Here is a 21884-nt window from a genome sequence, read left to right as displayed (position 1 = left end):
TCATTTTAAAAAATCTTTATTATCGTTCCACTGATCATAAATTGATACCGGTTGAAGGGTTGAAATAAACCCACAATTAATTAACCCTATATACTATTTGTACTATTAAATGTTATCGGTGAAGTATTATGATTCGAAAGTAACAATTTATAAGTATAAAATGCCAAACTACTGTGATTCTTTCACGATATTGTATTATACCTAATCATCTTAATTCCACATGTGAAGTGTCGACTATGATTATATTTTAATTAATTTTTAAATGTACCACAATGCTAAACATGGAGGGTCAAAATTCCTTAATCAGTCAAAACAACCTTTCGGAATCGCCAAGGAAGACTATTTTTACAGTTTGCTACTCACGTTCAGTGCACCATCACTATCACTCCTAATTAATTAATCAATTTTTATGACTTACTTTTCAAATTTTCTTGCTAACCATCTTCTAAATGCAATATTACACCTACCCGCCAAACTATTCATATGTACTATCACCGACTTTTGATTTTTCTCCATTTGATTAATTAGCCTTTGATGGATTTAATTAACACAAAACTTATCACGTCTCTTTTTATAATACTATTCATATAGTACTATCATTTTAACAACATATTAATTTGTTTTTCATATCAACAATTACGGATTTTTTCTTAATGTGTATAGCGAAAAAATAAAATAAAAAAAGGCGTTTCAATATGATTTGATCTGGATCTAACACGTTCAGTTTAAGAATTATTTATATATGGTTCAGCCACTTTGTCCACAGCTGAGGCAACGAGCACATTATGATTCAGGAGTATATTAATTAAAGTGTGACAATTAAAATGGCAAACTAAAAAAAATACTATAAAATTGATCAAATTTTGGCCTATATCGCAATTTTAAAAAATTAGCTAAAATTACTCATTTATTTACAGTGAATTTATTGATAAAAATTGTACTACTCCACACAGAAAATGACATCTTTTAGTTGAATATATTATGTACGTGATCAAATATTTTTCTCATTAATTAATTACTGCAAACAAATCAAATTTTATGATTTTTTTATCATATTTTTAAAATTATTAGACAAACCAAAATTTAATTAAATTTTCATAAATTTTCTCGTAATATGCTCTGAAATTAATAAAGCAATTTGAATCACCAGACGATTTGAACAAATATATTGGATTTTTATATCTTGCTATACAATAAAAGTTTGTTGACATGCGAAAATTCAGAACAAGGTTGCAGATAACTTTTTTATTAATTATCGTTTTAATTGTGAAACTGTATTTAATATATTGAGTTACCCATAGTAATTTGTTTTATAATAATGACGTGCAAATTACTAAGTGAGACGACCCGTCAAACGTGACACTTCATTTTCCAAAGGGTTAATTTTGTTCCAATTATTAACACTTCTATAGAAACGTGACACGACCCGGTCAAACACTAATGTTTATTTGCTATGGAAAATAGGAAAATTATGTTGCAAAACGTTTATTTTTACTCCACACCCCAAACTTAATCGCATTATTTTTTAAAACGTCAAAGTAAAATACACCTACACATACACGTCAATCTACAAGAGAGAAAAGTAGAGTGCTGCACTTAGATTATTTTCTTAAATTATTTTGATTTTTATGGAGTTTCGCAGTGTGGTTTTTTGTGAAATATATTCATGTAATTGGCATTGATCACGTTAGCACAATTTATTTAAATAAACTAAACTAATAAAAATGTGAACCTAATTAACGAATTTAAAGTAATAACGAGATACTAACTGTATTTTCTTTTAAAATAAAATTTTCAATTAACCCAAGTACGAATAAATTTTCACCAATTATTATTAGCTTGCCGATTACTAAAGTTAAAGTTCTGATTACAAACTACTAAAAAAATACAATTAACTTGTCAATTACGGAGTATTTTATGGGATATATACTATCTTCGTCCACAAAAAATAATCCTATTTTTTTTTTCCGTTTGGCTCGTCTATAGAAATTAGTCCCTATCTATTTTCGGTACATTTCTCTCGCTAATAAGGTTAATTCAAATTTTCACTAACAATACTTCGACCACCTTTTCTCTACATCTTTTTCTTTATCAATCAATATACTTTTCCACCCGCGACAGAATCCAATAATATTAAAATGAGATGAATAACTATATCGGCATGCCAATCATATAAATTTCATGTTAATTTAATCAGTTGCCAATATAGATTTCATTAATAGTAGATACTACGTATATTGAAAGAGTATCTCCATATTTTTGCTTACCCAATAAGTTACATTGCTTCTTATCTAAACAAAAAAGTTGTGTCTTTTCGTACTTTTTTTTTTCTCTATTTGTTTCGTTAATAGTTGTTTTGTAGTGATATGATGGCTGGCAAAATCTTAGGCTGTCTAGAACATGTTATATGTATCTCGACAACTACGACAAAACGTGATCAAAAGTACTAAAAAAATACTTATAATTGTTCTCTTTCACAATTGATAGAAAAATCAATTAGATTTATTGAGTACTCTTCGTTCAAAGATCGCACAACCATGAATGGATTAACGAAATTTCTATTAGCACCGTCTATTATCCACTGAAACTACAACCAAGGAGATGAGCTTAGAGGTGGCATGATGGGGCTCTCAATAGAGCAACCAAACCATTATACCTATTAAAATTGGAGAATTGGTCGAGGGCATTGCGTCCGAATGCCTCTAATCTTATCGATATGAAGTTGTTGGGTTGTTCACCCCGCATCATGAATAGAAAATGTTAGGTGTGTTTAGATCACCCTTATGCACACAAACATTAAGGGTTTTGATTTTTTTTTTTAATGGCGACATCTAATTTAAAGATATATGCCATGGCAGATTCACTGTTAACATTGATCTACTATAAACTGGTAACCGGTGACAATTATAGATAAATCGATTTTTACAATTTTCTTTTTGAAAAGATGATTATTTAGTTTCCTTAACTGGACAATGTTGAGATTCCAAAAGAGTGGTCCATATAAATAGCAAATCTTTTGCAGTAAAAAAGAAAAAGAGAACCAAATATCTCAATTGAAGACAGAGGTCCACAAATTTGCAACTTGGTAAAAAGCCGTTTGTAATTTAATGCATGGAAAAGACAGTTCTATTTTACAATTTGGTGTTGAATTTCACATGTTGCATTTCTGTTGCGAATCTCTTTCTGTGTGGGTAGGGGGACCTCCATTAATTTTGCTAACCTAATCTAGAGATTTTGCCTACTTTATTTTTAAAAACTAATTAAAATGCCTTAGGGTTTAGGGTTAATCATACAAGGAAAACATCATACCAAGAAACAACATTTTACTATTTTAGATTTGAAGTTCTTGCATCCTATGCTGGCTAGACAATTGAGCATATTATTTTTAGTTGCAGATTCTCGAGTAGTATATGGTATCACTAATTTGGGCTCTTGAACCTTTCATTTTGTATGCCCTGTGACTTGACAAGAAAATCGGGAATGTCATGGTCTACATTATCGTATAGTCTATTTGAAATATCAAAAAACATAGTCGCCTTTCAGGATAACAAGTCAATATGAGAGATGATAAAACAACACCTTCTTGACGTTGGGCACGAAGGTTGGTGTTCGAATTTTCCTTTCATGAACCGTAATTGACAGACAAATGATGCACATAGGGATGACAAAGGATGGATGGACACTCCTTTCATCAAATTTGATAAAAAGTTGTGGTGCTCCCTCTTCTATGTGACAACATGGTCCATTTGGTGGCTGAGAAACAAAATTGTTTTCCAGAATATTGTCCCAAGTTGGAAAACTGAGAAGAGACTCTTGCTGTGGAGGCTGGGTTCGTGGGTTTAAGGGATGGTGTCCAGAGTTTCCATTTTTACCGGAACAAATTTATGAGGAGCTGAGCCTGGTTAGAAGATGGATTGACATCAAGCATAAGGCTAAGTTTGCAATCAAAGACCACTAATGAGGTTCGTCTTGCCCTCGGTTTGATGTAATGCTTTGTTGGCCTTGCTTTCTTGGTTACTTGGTGGCTTTTGCCTTTGGTGTGAGCTGTGGTGTGGGCTTTGGTCGTTTGATTGTTTTTGCTTTTGGTTTTTGTGGGTGCTTAGTTTTTTCGTTGGTCGTGGTAGGTTTGTTTTTTTTTTGTTGGGGTATTGTTGTTGAACCCTTGCTCACCATCTTTTGGTTTGAGCCTATTTTTATCAAAAAAAAAAGGTAAGCATAGGTTTTTTGGATAGAATTTTCTTTATCTTTTGTTGCATGATTTTGCGCTTGTTAGCATCTCCAGTGGGCGGATGTCCCCCACGGACTTCCACTAGGACTTCCCAAAAACACCTCCTGCCACGTCACTAGGACTTCCCATCTCACTGCCACATCACCAAGACTTCCCCTGCACAATCCGTCCTTCCCATCGCCCTTCCCAAAAAAAATAAATATTAAACTCGGACGTCCGCGACACGCCACAATGGCAGACGTCCGCCCGCCCGTCACCCTTACATCCAAGGATATCTGGTGTCCTCCCCGGAAGTCCGTATCCGCCATGCTTCGTTCCAATGGCGGACGTCCCCGGCGGACGTCGCGGAAGTCCGACCGGACGTCCGCCGTTGGAGATGCTCTTACATACTCTTGCCCCGTTGCCCGTCCTCTTCGAGCTTTTTACCAAAAAAATATCTTTTTCCAGTGTTAAATAAATGCCTTATACTCCGTATAAATTACAGTTAGGAATTCTATGTTAAGCATTCATAATGATAATATTCAATAATAATATTTAAAATTTGTTTAATATATCCACGGTAAAAATATTCTAGTGAGGCTCACTAGAACACATCATTCTGATTTTTTTTGCATGCCATAATTAAATGATTTTGCAAAGTTTAGGCATTTAAAAAACAAACTGTAGAGGAATCTAATCATCTTAAGCATGTGATGTTCCATAGATATTTTACAAGATTTCTGCCAAAAGGTATCAGAATATTATTTACTATCATTGACCGTACAAGAATTGTACACTTGAATTTAGTACCGGAGTATCAAATTCATTATAAATAACTGTCAAAGTTTATAATAATAGGATAATTAATCACAGTTCAATCGATAAGATGTTAATGTTTTATTAACTGAAGGTTCAAATTATCGCAATGAAAGGAGTATTTACTATTCATTAAATATGGAGTATCTCATTTTGTGATTCATAGTAAAAATATGGAGTATTTACTATTCATTAAATTTGTTGGAGGGTAGAGGCTAGGATATAAAAATGGATACATAGAAAACGACTTTACTTCTAGGCCAAATATTTAATTTTTTAACAATTTTTGTAGGCTAGCCAGAAGCTTAAAATTTATTGAATGAGAGAAACAGTGGCGTCCAAAATATAATTGACTTCAATATATCATCATCCAAAACCGACACAAAAAGTGTAGCTGGTGAGATTCTCATTTTTGCCGGTAAGATTTGATTTCAGCTTCAAGTCGATTGAAATATGATACAATTGAAAAATATAGTAACCGAACTAAGAAGAGACTTATTCTTTGAAGGCTTGTAGCATGGACTAAAGGATGGTGTTTGAATTTTATTTTTTTCACCAGGCTAAGTGTGTGAGGACTTACTTAAAGTTAGAAGATGTACGAAGCATAACCACAGAAGCAACTCTGGTAAACATAAAGGTATAATGGAAGTTCGCCCTACTTCCTGGTCAGTTTTTACTTAATGGCTTTGGTTGATGTTTGTTAGTTTTTGGTTTCCTTATTTTGCTTTGAGAATGATTTTCTTAGTCCTCTCTTGGTTACCCTTTGTTTAGCTTGCTTGTTTTGGTTTGAGGTGTTTTTTCTTGTTTTTCTTGGACTATTTTGTTTGTTCTGAACTTTGGTTACTTTGTTCACCAATCTTAAAGCGGTTTGAGCCTTTTCTCTCTTATAAAAAAAAAAATTGAAAAATATAGTAATAGATCGTTTTATGCATGTATATTCTTGAATTTAATTAGAGGCATAAAAGAACCTTTGAGTATATTCATGAGCTTTTTCTTTGCATGATGAATTTCAACTCTCCCCTAAATGCGCTTATATAATAAGATTTGCTTATCATACACAAAACCAAAATTATGAGACACGGCGCAAAAATAAAAGATACAAAGTCACATCCTTATCCTAATTTGTTGGGTATATATATAGAGAGGGCCTACCTCAAAATAAGATCTATTTACAGCTAACGAACTTTGATTCACAAAAAAAGGTATATTTATAAAACTTTGGGTAAACACCTTCGTGAAAAAGTTGGGAAGTTTGCTTGTTTGATACCGCTGATATAAGACTAAGACCATTTATAGACTAAAAATCCGGTCATATTATACGTGCTTGTGTGATTATGTAGACCTCGTATCATGTGTTATATGCGGAGGCAAACGTTGTAGGATAGAGATCGATCGGGGCGGAAAATGGGCTCGAGTAGCTATCGAATTCGATCAGGTATAACGACGTATTGATCTAAGGCATTACTCTATTAAATTGGCAGAATTTGCTTCGCTTTGAAATTCCCTTGTAGCTGGCGACTAGAAATGCTTATTTAATTCTCGAAAATTGTCAATTGACGTAGTTTAGGGCTTTAATTTGGTTGATCTTTACCTCGTGTGTTTTTAGGTTGTTGCTTGAATCTTCTCATACGTTTTAGAGCTATTGTGAGATCACTACTCTCAAATGGATGAGGTTGACGAATAATGTCAGGACGTAGAATGGATGTTGCACCTAGTTAAAAAAAAATATTGTATTCCTATGTCGTTGTTTTTTAAGTAGTTATGATTAGATATTTGCTTTTCCTATAGATTATGGATTTTGATTAGATCCGATTAAGCATAATAATTTATTTCATTAATTCAAATCCAAAAGAGATACCAATACATAATCAAAATTATATTTCAAATCTAATCGAAGTAAACAAACCCAAATTAACCAAGAATAGTTACTAACTTTAATAGTGATCCAAAATCAAGTCGTGTCCAGTCTAGTTAAATTTTAAAATGTTGGCCCATCACAAAATAATACCACTCCTAGTACTAGTACAAACTTTTAAAGTTGTGATCCAAATTGTGCTTATTTTCTCTCGTCACAACTAATCATTTTTAATAATATGAATTAACCATTATCTATTTGACTTTACTTCAATCATATTTTCTCAATTTCTTAATTACTTTACTGATTTCATATTAAAATTCGTATTATTTTATGAAAGTGGTACGATAAAAATAAATAAAAATTTTTGGGTGCACCTATATCCGCCGCTGACTATGGATTAATAAATTGAGTTAACCTTTCATTAGCATTCGTTTGTAAGTTAAAATTATCATCAAACATATCGCCACATTTTTTCAGCTTAGTGCTCTTTAGTTAGTCGACAATAAATTTAATCCAAAGTTGAAATATTCTCATCCAAGTCAAGATATACTAATGTTTTTATTTATATATGATCTCCCACTAACTAACTAGACCACTTTGTAGATCCACTTGAAAGATGCTCTTGACAACTTTTTTCATGCTTTTCTTTTATTTTCAATAACAAAATTCTTACATCAAGAGACTTTTTGGTGGGCCGACATTCTTTTCCTTAAATTAATTAATCAACCAGATCTAGGATAATTTTAATTTTGACATGCGTTGAACTTCTTTTCCCCTTTTCCCTACTATCATTATAATTTATTTATTTTTATTTTGTTTATGAGTATATGTGTTATGTATGTATTTGTGGTATTATGACTGTACTTGTTATTAAAATAGACATACACCGAAATAATTTGGTAAGGTTGTTCATAATTTAGTTTAAATCGTAAATTAAATTGGACAAACTGTATTTGTACGGTTTAGGGGTGAGCAACCGAAAACCGAATATCCGAACCGAACCAAACCGAAATTTTGAAATTCGGTTCGATTTTTCGGTTCGTTTCGGTTTTAAAAATACAAAAATTTCGGTTTTTCGGTTTTGTTCGATTTTATTTCATATATACTAATAGAATATAAATATATATAATATAAAATTAATAGAATATATATAATATTTATTATATAAAAATATATTAAAAGAATATATATTATATATATGATATAATATACTAAATTAATAGGATAAATATATATAATAATATATTTAAAATATAATTCGTTTTTTTTTTCGCCCAAACCGAACAAAACCGAAAAACCGAAATTTTTGTATTTTTAAAACCGAACCGAACCGAAAAACCGAAAAAACCGAACCGCATTTCAAAATTTCGGTTTGGTTCGGTTCGGATATTCGGTTTTCGGTTGCTCACCCCTAAACCGTACAAATACAGTTTTTCGGTTTTTCGGTTTTGTTTTTAAATTTCGGTTTTTCGGTTTGGTTAGGTTTTTTAAGTTCGGTTTTCGGTTTTTCGGTTTGGTTCGGCTTCAATTTTAGCCTAAATTCGGTTTTTCGGGTTCGGTTCGGTTTGGGCGAAAAACCGAACCGAAACCCGAATGCACACCCCTAGTACGGTTTTATTGTTAACAAAAATATTAGTATTTGGATTGTAATTAACTTCCAAAGGAAATTATTTAAATTGATCTTATGTTTCTAAATTAAATTTAATTTTAGCTTCATATTTTTCCGTTTAGGGGAAACTACGTACATTTATGTGGTTTGCGGTCATTTGTATAATTTTAATTTTTATCGATAAATAAAGAAAATTTTAAAGGTTGTATTATGATACGAAATCTGTAAAAGTCTTGGAGATGATTATGCGTTTTATTGCTGGATTTACTTAGAGTTCTTATCCTACTTCTGATGTTGACTCTAACCTAATTGAAAACAGGAATTAGGTATATTTTCTTTAGTTTGAATTCTCATTATGATGTGACTTTATTTTCTTTTTTTGCGCCTGTTTGTTGAGGGGGGAAATGTGTCTAGTTATATTATTTTGGATGTGGTAAATTACGTATTTGTGTCTGTGGTTGAATGACGTGTCAGTTCTTAGTCTCTCCGATAAAAGTTTTGTTTTATTGATCAAAATGTAGTTGTCAATATTAGAAAGAAATATTCTATTCTAAAGATAATTAAGTTCCAACTATTTTAGAACTTCACTTTCCCAATTCTAACTTAAATCGCACCAACGCAAAATACGACCATGACAGTGAATCACAACTTAATTAAATGATACTACTAAGATGTTTCTCATGCATTTAATAAATTGGGAATTTGAATGATCACAAATACTAATTCTTTTATTTAATTGATAAAACTATTTTCTACACTCAATCAATTGGGAGTCTAATTTATCATAACAACTAAATGACTTAACTATTATTGATCTTCTTAGAAAGACCACAAATTGAGGTGAGAGCAATAGTCATTAATTCAATATGGAGAAGTAAATAACCAAGGCCAAGTAAATAATGGGAAAATTAAATAGTAGTAATTGCCAAAAAAAAAATTTATAAATTTTAGCCAAATTTTAATTCGATCCACAACTTTTTAAAGAATTGGTTGTGAACATATTGAATTTTAATATTTTTCAATTTCCCTACTAGGTATAATTTGAGCGATATTGTATCTGGTTGGATTCTAAGAAAATATCTACAAGGAAGAGACAATTCGAAAATTTTGTAATTTTCCTCAACACACTAAGCAATTAAATCAACCAGGTCATCAATTTAAAATAAATGTGTGCCAAATCAACATGTTACAAATAGAAAAACAAAATATTTTATCATGATAAAGTTGAGAAAAATGTTAAAATTATGATTTCTATGGCTGATTTTTAAAATTATGGGATACACCAAATCATAAGTTTCCAGAAATTTTTCCCTCTATTAAATTACTCTCTATGCACACAAGACTCAAGACCTATATATATTTAGAGCAAAACTAATACTTCCTCAATGTAATAATACAAAAAATGGACAAATATTAAGGAACCTATTTGTTTGGCTATAAAATGGGAGAATCTAAAAAGAATTTTGATTATTATAAATTGAAAGGAAGGATACGTCATTGCTTAAGCCATAGAAATGTTCTTCATAGTTATTGTACAAACGCATTTGTACCATAGCTGTCAAATAAAAGCCCACCTGAAGAAGTGCAAGTACCAATCTCTCCTTTTCTTTGAAAAATGTTAAAAGTAAGTTATGAAATGTTAGTGTCATTTGTATATATTAATTTTTAAATAAAATATGAGTGGAATGAGTTAGAAAAATATGAGACCCTATTATTTTATCCGTTCTTTATAATTTGTCACTATTTGATCCAACACGGATTTTAAGAAATGTAATAGAAAGTGAGTTGAAAAATCAGTGATTTATGGGTCCTACATTTATATAAAGTATTACTTTTATAATAAAATGTGAGTGAGAATGAGTTAGTGGAGTACACCAAGGGTGGCGAAACGGGTTACCTGCGGGTATCCGTACCCGATTTTAGCCAAATTTATTGTCCCAATACTTGTCCTTCAACATACCGGGATTACCCGATACCCATGTCGGGTATCCGGTATCCGACCCGACCCGAAATCCTAATAAAAATTTTGAAAACCATAATAGCCGTAAATGTTCCCTAATTTACTTTATTAATATTGATGATAAGCTTTGAATAGATTGAGAATAAAAGTGAGGGGATACTCTATAGCTAGTTCTGGTGAGTTTTCAATTTTATGTTCATTGGAATATAAAAATGTTTCAAAAGAACTCTTAGATTATATAAAGTACTCCCACTATTCTGCCTTAATAGAGGCGTTTCATTTTCTTCCCTTATTTTAGAAATATAATAATATAAATACTCTTCTGTATATTATTATCTTATTACTTTACTTTTTCTCCATTTTAACTGTTTATTTTAATTTTTCAAAATGAGTGCGTATATGGATATTATTGTTTAACTATTTACTTTTTTTTCCACTTTAACTATTTGAAACGCCTCTATTAATATGGAACAGAGAGAGTATTAAAAGATGGTATATGGCTAATACTAATAATAACGGGTATCTGCTTATACCCGCTACTCGCAAAACTCTAATATACACTACCCGATCCCGTCCCGTTTTCCGTTATCGTCGGGTAGCGGATACTCGATACCCGGTGGGTAACGGGTCGAAATAGGAATTACCCATTACCCGCTACCCATTTTGCCACCCCTAGAGTATACTATCAAAAATGGTAAAAGTGAAAAGTGACAAATTTGTAGGGACGAATGAAAAAGGAAATAAGCGAAAAAATTTCAGGGATAGGGGGAGTACCATTTATGAAAAAAGTGAACCATGACTCCTATTCGCGGACGGTGTAAAATAGAAAAAGGGGACTCCTTCGCGAACGGAGAGAGTATAGGAAAATCTGTTGTTTAGAGTAGGATCGAAAATACACGAAGCTAATTGTGAGCTTGACTCGAAAAAAGCCCGTACGAAGCTGGATTCGACTGTAAACAAGCCGAGCTCGAGTCTGATTTCAAGCTCCAGTCAATACACGAACCTTTAGTCGAGTTCGAGTAACACGTTAACCGAGAGCATAACTTGAATATTCTACTTGAGTTTTGACCACTATTTATATGTATATAAGATCGTTCGAGCTTGAGATACAATATTATCTAATATCATACGAGCTAGGCTTGAGCTCGACAATTAGGTGACGTACCGAGCTCGAACAATAAAATAGTACTCCCTCCGTCTCCTAAATATTGTCTCACTTATTTGACCTGACACGTGTTTTAAGAAATGTAATGAAAAGTGAGTTAAAAAAGTTAATGGAATGTGGGTTCTATTTTTATTTTTATAATAAATGAAATGTGGGTTCTATTTTTATTTTTATAATAAAATATGAGTAGAAAAAGTTAGTGGAATATGAGGTACATTATCAAACATGATAAAAAGTAAAATGAGATAAATTTTGTGGGATAAATGGAAATATAAAAAAGTGACAAACTTTCAGGGAGACGGATGGAGTATCTTGAATCGAGCTCGAATACCCGAATATTTACGAGCCGAATGCTTATTGTCGGCAGCTAAAATGAATAATTATGAAAATTTTGGTTTATCATTCAAAAGTATAATATCCAAAAGGTTATCATTAATGCTAAGTAATCATAAGTCATAACATGATCAAATCCATATGAACAACCACCTGTCAAATTCCACATGCTAATACTCCAACATGATTAAAAGTTGAACATTCAGCTTTAAGCTTTCGAAATTTCAACACTTTTCCTTAAATCATGAAAACTTTCCAACCAATTCCCACATATATTTGAAGCTTAATTAAACTGAACCATTACATGCAATTCACAACTCATGACTACAAAGCTTCGTATTTTGGATCTGTAAGTTAAATATGGTCGATATATGACTAAGAACTTTCGTGATTGTAAATTCTAGGTAAAATATGATCATAAATGGTTTGTTAATTCAAGACAAATCAATAAGTTTAGATAAAATAGTTGTAAATCAATATTGACAATTCAAAACTAAAAAGTCTCAGGTTGTCATGTTCTTTATTAGTGACCGTTATGAATTAGTGAAATATAAACCTCTTCGCATTCTATGTGTGGATGAACCAAAATAAAAAGATTATTAAGTTACAATTAAAGGTAGTACAATGTAAAGAACACTATAGTAAGATCAGGAAGTGATAATAACATGAACCAATTTCGAAAAACATGTGGCTGTCCGGCTCGTCCCCGATACTTATTAAAAATGAATGACAGACAAAAAATAGAAATAAACACAATTTTGAACGGTTGGACCAAAAGCACCATGATCAATAAAATTTTTCCAACACTCATGGAGCGGCAGTGGAATCGGTCGACCCTATACCCCACATAAATCCGCCATTGAATGAAATTCACCAACATGTGAAAGAATAACCTAACCACTCTCCCAAATCATGATTATAATGCATGATGTAAGATATTTAAATTAATTAAGTAATTCAAGTAGATACATATATAGGGTCTCCAACACACTTGACAACACAGACCAACTTTCATCCCCATGCTTCTACTTTTCACACATTAATCACTTCATCTTCTCTCACAAATCCTCTAACTAATCACCATGCTTAAATCCCCAGAGCTTCCGGATTGCATCTACAAAGGCCAGCCCGTGTTAATCAGCCCGGCCCGGCCCACTCCCAATCACAGGCTCTACCTTTCCAATTTAGATGATCAGAAATTCCTTAGATTCTCCATCAAATATCTCTACCTTTTCGCCAAATCTCTCCACACCGCAGCCCTGCGAAGCTCCCTCGCCCGGGCTCTCGTCGAGTTCTACCCCTTAGCAGGCCGGCTGAGGCGGCGCGTGGGCGGGGACGATCGGAAGTTGGAGGTGGAGTGCAACGGAGAAGGAGCGGTGTTTGCGGAAGCGGAGATGGATTTGAGGAGTGATGAGTTTGTTGAGTTTGTGGGGAAGCCAAACAGGGCCTTGATGAGGAAGCTGCTGTACAGAGTTGAAGCTGCTGATTTCTTGGATATTCCACCTCTCATAATTCAGGTATTAATTTGCATTTTTTTTTGTTTTGTTTTTGTGAAATACTATTATTAACAAAAATCCAAAATGATTTGGTTTCAGTCTTTTCTGGTTGAATGGTGTTTGGGATTGGGCAAACATGTTACTAGTCTTCTTTATGCTAATGTGGCTGATTTGGAGGAAGTTTTGTTTTCTTATTGGTTTTGTAATTTATATTATAAAATTTAATTAACTTCATAAGATTTGAAAACTGACTTATTATATTTTGGTTGTGTTTCAATCGTCTTATATGTGAGGAGTGAATTTTGAGAGCAACAAGGTAATTTGAGTTAGTTATCATTATTGGATATTCAGTTTATATTATTTAATCTTATTTGAAGAGTTTATCTAACACATTAAAGTATGATCAATAATGCGAGGCAAAATAATTTAACTCGCATTCAAAACAAGTAAAATAAGGACAAATAGTTAAATACTAGTATTGTCCTAGTGAACATAGCAACCAAACGGCTCATTTAGAATTGATCAGATTTTGATCCAACTTATCATTCAAATGATCACTATTAGAAAAATTCGATTGTGAGTTGGGGAGTTTTGTTTGAAACTTATATCTTCTGTTCACGAATAGTCAATAATTTGTCACGCAACATTATTCCCTGAAAAGGATACCTCGATGTTTGTTTCTTGGATTATTATTTTTATTGGCATGTTTAATATGAAATGGAAATAAAGCTCTCTTGTTTAGATCAAGTAAGATTTTGTCGTTTATTGTGCCTAATATTTCAACGAGGAATATCTTTTGCACCTACAATTTCGTTAACGGACATTACAAAAGTTTTAGGATTTATTACCAATAAAAAATTACAGATTATAAGTTATTTGAGAATAATTTGTAGCAAATTTATAGAGATAAATTTATTTTATTTTTATCTTTTAGTTTCTTAAGTTTAAAACAATGTTGTCTAGTTATCCACGTCTTCACATTAATACACGTTTGCGCTACTATTCATCCACGTCATCAAAATTTTACACATGTTTGCTAACTCAACATCGCATTAGCTCAAGAATATTGTCGTGGTACGTTGTTGTTTCAGTTTTTAAAAAATGTAGGACAGATTGACCAAATTTCAGAATTTTCGATCCTAATCTGAAATTTTGGCATATTTTGAACTATGATACGCATGAAAATGGATTGTTTTGGGTAGAATTGAAAAGTTCACATACTATGTATTGAAATGTTGTATTTTACCTAAGTTGGGTGAATGAGCTTTCTCTTTCACTTATATCCAACATGTGTCGGTTCCCTCGGCACTCATTCTTGGCCTCTTTTCCCCAAGAATATATTCCAACATCTTCTTTTTATTTCACAATCTTTTTACCTTTTCACTTTTCTACCCATCTCATTCAATGGTCTACATTTCTCTACATCAATTTTACATCAAAATCAATCACCAAATCTTTTCAAATTTGTCTTCTATTGATACTTCGAATTCTTATATTATTATATGCATATAGTTATGTATGTCTTGCAAGATTTCATCTTTATGTAATTAGCTAGATAACACGTGTATGATTTCATTTTATCCATAAAATTGTTGGTGGTGTGCTATTAAAGTAAAAGTTTCGCTTTAAATATGTTAGTGTATCGTAACTTGTTTAGATTTAATAATTTTAGTGAAAAAGGACAATTTTTGTGGACAGGGTAAATGGCAAAACGGTTAGACTTTTGCATATAGAGGAATATATTGTCACATCGCATATATGATGGTACAAATTATTTAAAGAAAAATCAAACGACTATATTTTTCTATGACGCCAAATTGAACACTCCACCAATTTATCAAAGTGAATCGTATTGTATTAATAGATAGATATTTCACCCCTTACTTAAGGTTTGGAATGTTTATTTGATAAATTAGATAAAATTGAATTTTATGAATATTGTTCAATCAAATAGATCTTGGAATAGTAATGAAATTGATCTGGCATAATCTTTAGTTATTCAATCTTAGACGATCTTGAGACAAGTTACTGTTGAGCAAGACATCTTGTTTATTGACAAGTAAACATTGTACTAATAACAGGTGACGAATCTCCGAGACGGTGGAACGATTCTCTGCACCGCAATAAGTCACTGCATTTGCGACGGAATCGGCTCGTCGCAGTTCCTACACGCCTGGGCCCACATCCACCAATCCTCGTCGTCCCCGAACTTACCGATCCCACCGTTCCACTCCCGCCACGTGTTGGAGCCTCGCCACCCGCCACAAGTAACCTTCCCCCACCCCGGATTTACCAAAAACACCCCTCCAACGAACGAACCCGCAGCGGGCCCCAATGTGTTCAACTTCCTCCAATCCCAACCGCTCGTGACGTCATCCGTCACATTCTCCCCCTCCCAAATCCTCCACCTGAAAAGACAATGCTACCCCTCGCTAAAATGCACCACCTTCGAGGCCCTCGCGTCCCACACGTGGCGCAGCTGGGTCCGCTCGCTAGGGCTAAAACCGTCATTTCAAGTCAAGCTCCTCTTCTCCATGAACATCCGGGACAAGGTGCGGCCAGAGATGCCCCAGGGGTATTACGGGAACGGGTTCGTGCTAGCGTGCGCCGAGGCGAAGGTCAAGGACCTCGTCTCGGCTAACGTGCGCCACGGCGTGAAATCAGTGCAACATGCTAAATCAGTAATTAGTGATGACTATGTTCGATCCATGATTGATTTGTTGGATGATGAGAGTGTGGTGACGGATTTGTCATCGAGTTTGGTGATCTCGCAATGGTCGAAATTAGGGTTGGAGGATTTGGATTTTGGGGGAGGGAAGGCTCTTCACATGGGGCCTTTGTATAGTGATATCTATTGCTTGTTTCTTCCGGTCGCCGGAGAATTCGACGCGGTTAGGGTTCTCGTGTCGATGCCTCGGAGCGTGGTCGAGAAATTCGAGTTTTACATGGCGGATTTTGATGGAGTTGTTGAGAATGGGGATGCAAAGAATCAATATGAAGTAGATAGTTTGAAGATGGTTTCAGTTTAAGAAATAGTGTCAACATTTTTTATGTGACAAATGCAAGAACAACTATACTTTTGAGTGTATTTATGTACTTGTATCCATTTTAATACAATCAAGTTTATATTTCAATAAACGCGTCATTTGTTTACTTTCTCGTGTTTTCTGTTTCTTGCTATTTGTGATCGTTCGATCATTTGTGCACTTATGTTGTTTGTGCTTGTGTGTTTTGTCTTTTGTCCGTTTTCTTCCTTTCAGTTTCTTTGCATGTCGTGCGTTTTGTGATTGTTGTTTGCAATTTCTCAAATGATTTGGAGTTGTGAGACCATTACTCTTTGGTGGATGAGGTTGACAGATAACGTTGGAATATGTTTTTTTCCTCGGTTTCTATTTTATTGTATTCATCTTAACATTAGTTTAACTTTTAATTAAAAGTGCATTAGCATTTGATAATTATTATGCTATTGAATGGCCATATTAGGACTTCCCACATAAGCATAGAAACAATTTAGAGAACCACCATATCATTCACACAACATGTTTAAGTTCAATTATCATCAGTATACGCAACTTTTTAATTATCACCACCATCATTATTTTCATCATCATCTAGTCCATTATAACATTGCTCTATAGCTAGTGCCTTTTAATTAGTAGATAAGTTGATAAAGTTCATTTACAATAATTGCCCCTAAGTTGAAATTCACATAATTTTCAGAGATATGTAATATTCTATATATTGTCCACTAGTCAATCCACTACTAGACTACTTTATAGATCTATTTGAAAGATACTCTTGAAAACTTTTTCTTTTCTAATTCCCAAATATTAATATTTAATGTAATAGTTTAGGTGGATTGAACACTGACGCATGCCGACATTCATGTATCTAACTAATTATCGAGATAGAGAATTACTTCTAGTCAAATCAATGGATTGTTATGGCTTAATTTTTCCCTTGTCCCTTCACATTCTTGCATATATGCAATACATAACGTGATTGGAAAAATTAATACTCTCCCATCTAGACCACATTAATATTAAGATATTTTTTGTGTATTAAGTAGGAAATACTAGAGAATAAAGTAGATAAGATATTACTAAAATATATTCCATTTTGTTAAAATAAATTATAATCGTACTATTCTAAAAGAAATAGGACTCAATAGTGGTATATATTGAGTATTAAGTAGTTGTGCTTAATATATATTGGTCTGAATTTTATTTTTGGATATGTGACACTAGTAATTATTAAAATCATTAATAGAACATTTCGTTTGGATTAGAGTTGCATTAAACCCAATACTCGCAGACGGATGAGGATTAACATATAATGTATTGATTTGTGTTGCTTGTTTGTTTTTGCTTATTTTTTTGCATTTGTTCGATTTTAGATATTACATTGCTCATTAATTTTTTTGGTTTGAACATTTTATATTATACTAAAAAAATCTTTTATTTCTAACTTGGGATTGGAGGTCTTGCTTGATGCCTCACTCAATCCTTTGGAAATACTTATATTCTAATTGGTATGGAAAATATATTTATATATTTAAAAAGTGGACAATATATCATCGTCCACATTTGCCAATATATTGTCGCTGACTTTGCGCTTGGTTGGAAATGAAAAAGAAGTCAGATGATTAATGGAATTTGATTTGCTTTTTGCTAGTAATCTGTAGAAAAAGCTTGCCATCCGATGTGATATATAAAAATAATTTAATGGAATCATGCTACTTTAAATTATTTAATCGTGCCTACCTTCGAATTTATTACACTTGACATCATGAAAAATATATACTATCTTGTACCATCATCTTAAATTCTTCATTGTGTTCATACGTATGAAAGCATTCCACTCACAAATTCAATAAGAACAAAAAAAACATCATACATGGTTATTATTATTTTGATGATTGACACTTACACATTGTTAAAACACTTAATACAAATAAAAATATACACTCAATATATAATAGAGTTATTTACTTAAAAAATAGTCCTCCCTCCATCCTATTTTAGGAGTCTCGGTTAGTCATATTTGGGTGTCCTACTTTATGAGTCTCGGTTGAAATATTCCATAAATAGTAATAAGCCCCACGTTCCACTAATTAACCTTTTTCCACTCATATTTTACTATATTACTAATATACAAAAGTAGAATTCACATTCCACTATTTTTTTTCACCAACTTTCCTTTACATTTCTTAAAATTCATGCTGAACTCAAAGGGAACTTCTAAAGTGGAACGAATAGAGTACCACTCAAGATGGATTGACATTTGCAGTGGAGGATGGGGCTTATGGCCTCGTGTATCATGACACCATGATTACCAACCTCCTTTGTTGCATTCGTCAAAATATTCATGTGCCTAGCTAGAAATCATAGCCTTCAGCGTTGTACAATTGTATTTCAGTTTTATTTTTTGGGTGGATATATTGTCAACAATCTGGGTCTCTAAGGTTATTGGTCACTTTGAGATGTTGAGCGACTGAGAATCCACGTGAAATGATAATTGAAGGCTGCGTTACTATTTCCCTAAACGAAATATCAATTAGATATATCTTCGTGATGATAAGGCACAACTCAATTGGTAAAACACTTCGCACCAATCGAATGAGTCATATTGGTATTTCATTGGTTGGAAAGTCCAATAATAGTTTGACAATTCAAATGTAAATTTTCAACATTAGAAATATTGATTCTTGTACACATTTTGTTATCACTGTTTGACATTTGAGGTTATCAGACTAATGCATGGTCAGCTCGGTTGGGTGTCATTGGGCTTATACCGAATTTATATTTCATTACCTACCAAATCCAAATGAGTTTTCTCAGAATGAACTTGTCCTGAGATTTCTCATTATTGAATGGGATCGAGATTAGACTATAGAGTGTTATTAGGTGAAAGTCAACATTATTAACAAATCTAATTCATGCAACACTAAACTAATTAGAAATAAATGTGTGACACAAAATATTCACTATTATAAGCAAAAACTATGTGGTGTACAACATATAAAAATTATTGGTCAAAGCATCTATATGGAGTCCCAAAAGACATTTTAGACATATTGTTTGTGTCAGTGGTTTTTGTGACAATTTTAAAGAGGAAAAACTTTGGATCAAGCTCCAGCTAATTTCTGAAGTAACATTATTATATTGTTGAAGATTACACTATCATATTTCACAGTTTTAATCTCAAGTTCAAATGTTTGATTACTACACAAAAAATCAACCAATGAATTTTGTCCCAGTCTAGATTGATTACAACAGTATCTTTATTACACAAAGAAATCTATGACCAATCTTGTCTGCAGGTTATAAATATCTCCTTATTTTTTCAACCTTTATCATTGCCATCAATCAAGGGGCTAACAACCATATTATATATCATGCAATTGATATTCACATGTAACAAGACAAAACATACACATATATTGGTCTCTGTCAGCTTCACTTTTTCCACAAAACTATAAGCCTTATACTTCCCGAATCAGAAAAATACAATGTCCAAAACATTTGAACCAACAAAACTTACTTAGATTGTAATAAACTAACATACAAGAATATATAGTATAATTAATGAACATGGTAATTCCCAAGAGCCAAAGGACAAGTTATACAACAACTAGACATGAAACATTAACATAAGACACATCATCATTCAAGAAAACACATCACATTTTGTATGAACAAAAAAATTCTTTCATCCACAAGATTGATAGAGAGACTTAAGGAAGATGACTATTTTCGAGAACTGGCTGTGTTCTAATAGCTGAAGCAAAGGGCATTCTACTTCTCCCAATCCAAGCACACTCCAACCCTTCACTCCTCTCTGATTCTTCCTCCATTCCCTTCATCTTCCTCCTCCTCATCTTCTTCCACAAAAACCCTAAAACCACCAAAATCACCCCAAAACCCCCCAAAACCACCCCCATCATCCACCATTCCCAATCCCTCTTCCTCTCATTAGGAACGACGAGGGAGAAGTGGCCCCGCCCCCTCACCACCCACCACCCCTCCCTCGTCGTGCTGCTCAACTCCATGGTCCCATTCCCATCGAACTTAACACACTTCGCGGCCCCACCAACGTGTTCATAACTCTTGAAATCCATCACCAAGTGTTCATCACCTAAAGCCCTAATCTCAATGGCCCCATTCCCACTAGAATCATAAGGTAGAAACCCTAAAACTGGTGCAAGAAATGTGTGGTGGGGCACATTGTAGTAAAGAGAAGACCAGTTGCCAAGATTTTGATACACTACATCAACTCTCTTTGTGAATGGCCATGGCAATGTCTTTAGTGGGATTGATAAGGGGCCGTGGCTGAGCCCTTTGCGCCATAGGCTGCTTGTACGGACTCGGGCCACAGCCAGCTCCATGCCAGAGAAGTTGGCCGGAGGGGGGACTGAGTACACCTCCCCCGACCGGAGTTTCTTGATCTTCTTGAAGGCGTAGTCGTAGAGGAATGAATCTAGAGAATCCCTATTTGATGATGATCCATCAACGATATGCCAAAGCCATGAATTCAGCATGATCAGAGCGATGAGGCAATCCCTTTTGCAATTGCACCCCATCAAGATTGATGCCATCATCATTGGTGCTTTGCATGATTGTGAATCGAGGGTTTCATGATATTGATTTCATGTGTTATACATAATACTATAGCTATAGGAAAAACCATAAATCTCGACAAGGTTATGAGAAAGCAAAATGAAATGAAAAGGGAAAAGAAGGGATTTGTGTGAATCACTGAATTGTGATATGTTGTGTGTCCACATTCGTGTGCTGTCTATTTTAAGCTTTTGTTTCATGATTTTATGTACAGCTTTCTTTTTTTGTTTTTTTGTTATCAATAATAGGGAAATAATTGACTCTACGTTTACATTTGGAAAGATGTTGTCACCTCCTTGAATGTTTATGGATACGTTTGCATGTTTGTCGATCGTGGTATCTACATTATAATTTAAAATGCTACTAGACGGAGTACTATATCATTATTATCATGTAAATTATGAAATTATTTATAAGTTACTACTATTATACATGAATTGTACGATACTCCCCCACCCTCATTACATGTTTATATTTGACTCGGCACGTATTTTAGAAAATGTAAAAGAAAAGTGAGTTGAAAACATGAGCAGTGGTTCCACCTTTATATAATGAAATATGAGCAGAATAAGTTAGTGGAATGCGAGACCTAATTACTATTTTTAGTAAAAGTGAAAGTGAACCTTTAATGAAAGACGATAGAAAATGGCAAAAGTTGACACTTAAAGAGGAGGGAGTATGTCAAATGAAGAAAGGGAAAATAATTATAAGCTTCATTTTATTATTTTGATACATTAAAAAATTCTCATTTTATTTTACCTATAAATAATAAATAGATTATATATTTCATTATTTCATGCTACTAATATTTTACTCCTTAC

The 21884-nt window shown here is 33.3% G+C and overlaps 2 protein-coding genes and 1 long non-coding RNA gene across 4 annotated transcripts; 2 read left to right on the top strand and 1 right to left on the bottom strand.

Moving 5' to 3' along the window:
- The first annotated feature begins 5356 nt into the window (after positions 1–5356).
- On the top strand, positions 5357–6830 carry LOC125209638 (uncharacterized). 2 transcript variants are annotated; one of them, XR_007174341.2, is made up of 4 exons: positions 5357–5441; positions 5583–5660; positions 6364–6458; positions 6630–6830. It is a non-coding gene; the product is annotated as an uncharacterized LOC125209638 (long non-coding RNA). The 2 variants fall into 2 exon arrangements; XR_007174340.2 differs by having other exon boundaries at positions 5583–5688.
- A 6110-nt stretch (positions 6831–12940) lies between these two features.
- Positions 12941–16582, top strand: LOC125211392 (HXXXD-type acyl-transferase family protein). Its single transcript, XM_048111160.2, has 2 exons — positions 12941–13465; positions 15526–16582. Exons 1-2 carry the CDS (start codon positions 13031–13033, stop codon positions 16471–16473), a joined length of 1383 nt encoding a protein of 460 aa, XP_047967117.1. The 5' UTR covers positions 12941–13030; the 3' UTR covers positions 16474–16582.
- A 3438-nt stretch (positions 16583–20020) lies between these two features.
- LOC125205409 (uncharacterized) lies at positions 20021–21640 on the bottom strand. Its single transcript, XM_048104320.2, has one exon. It carries the CDS (start codon positions 21045–21047, stop codon positions 20181–20183), a length of 867 nt encoding a protein of 288 aa, XP_047960277.2. The 5' UTR covers positions 21048–21640; the 3' UTR covers positions 20021–20180.
- Positions 21641–21884: the final 244 nt, after the last annotated feature.

Source organism: Salvia hispanica, chromosome 2 (assembly GCF_029641045.1).
Source record: "Salvia hispanica isolate PSC_SH4W2 chromosome 2, Shi_PSC_v1, whole genome shotgun sequence".
Classification (NCBI taxonomy): domain Eukaryota; kingdom Viridiplantae; phylum Streptophyta; class Magnoliopsida; order Lamiales; family Lamiaceae; genus Salvia; species Salvia hispanica.
Note: the sequence above shows the minus strand (reverse complement) of the source record. Positions and strands in the feature narration are given on the sequence as shown.

Bases quoted from the DNA above. Each gene is read 5' to 3' on its own strand.
- LOC125211392 (XM_048111160.2), top strand. From the start codon at position 13,031: ATGCTTAAATCCCCAGAGCTTCCGGATTGCATCTACAAAGGCCAGCCC. The intron at 13,466-15,525 runs GTATTAATTTGC...TACTAATAACAG, and splicing joins TTCCACCTCTCATAATTCAG to GTGACGAATCTCCGAGACGG.
- LOC125205409 (XM_048104320.2), bottom strand. From the start codon at position 21,047: ATGATGATGGCATCAATCTTGATGGGGTGCAATTGCAAAAGGGATTGC.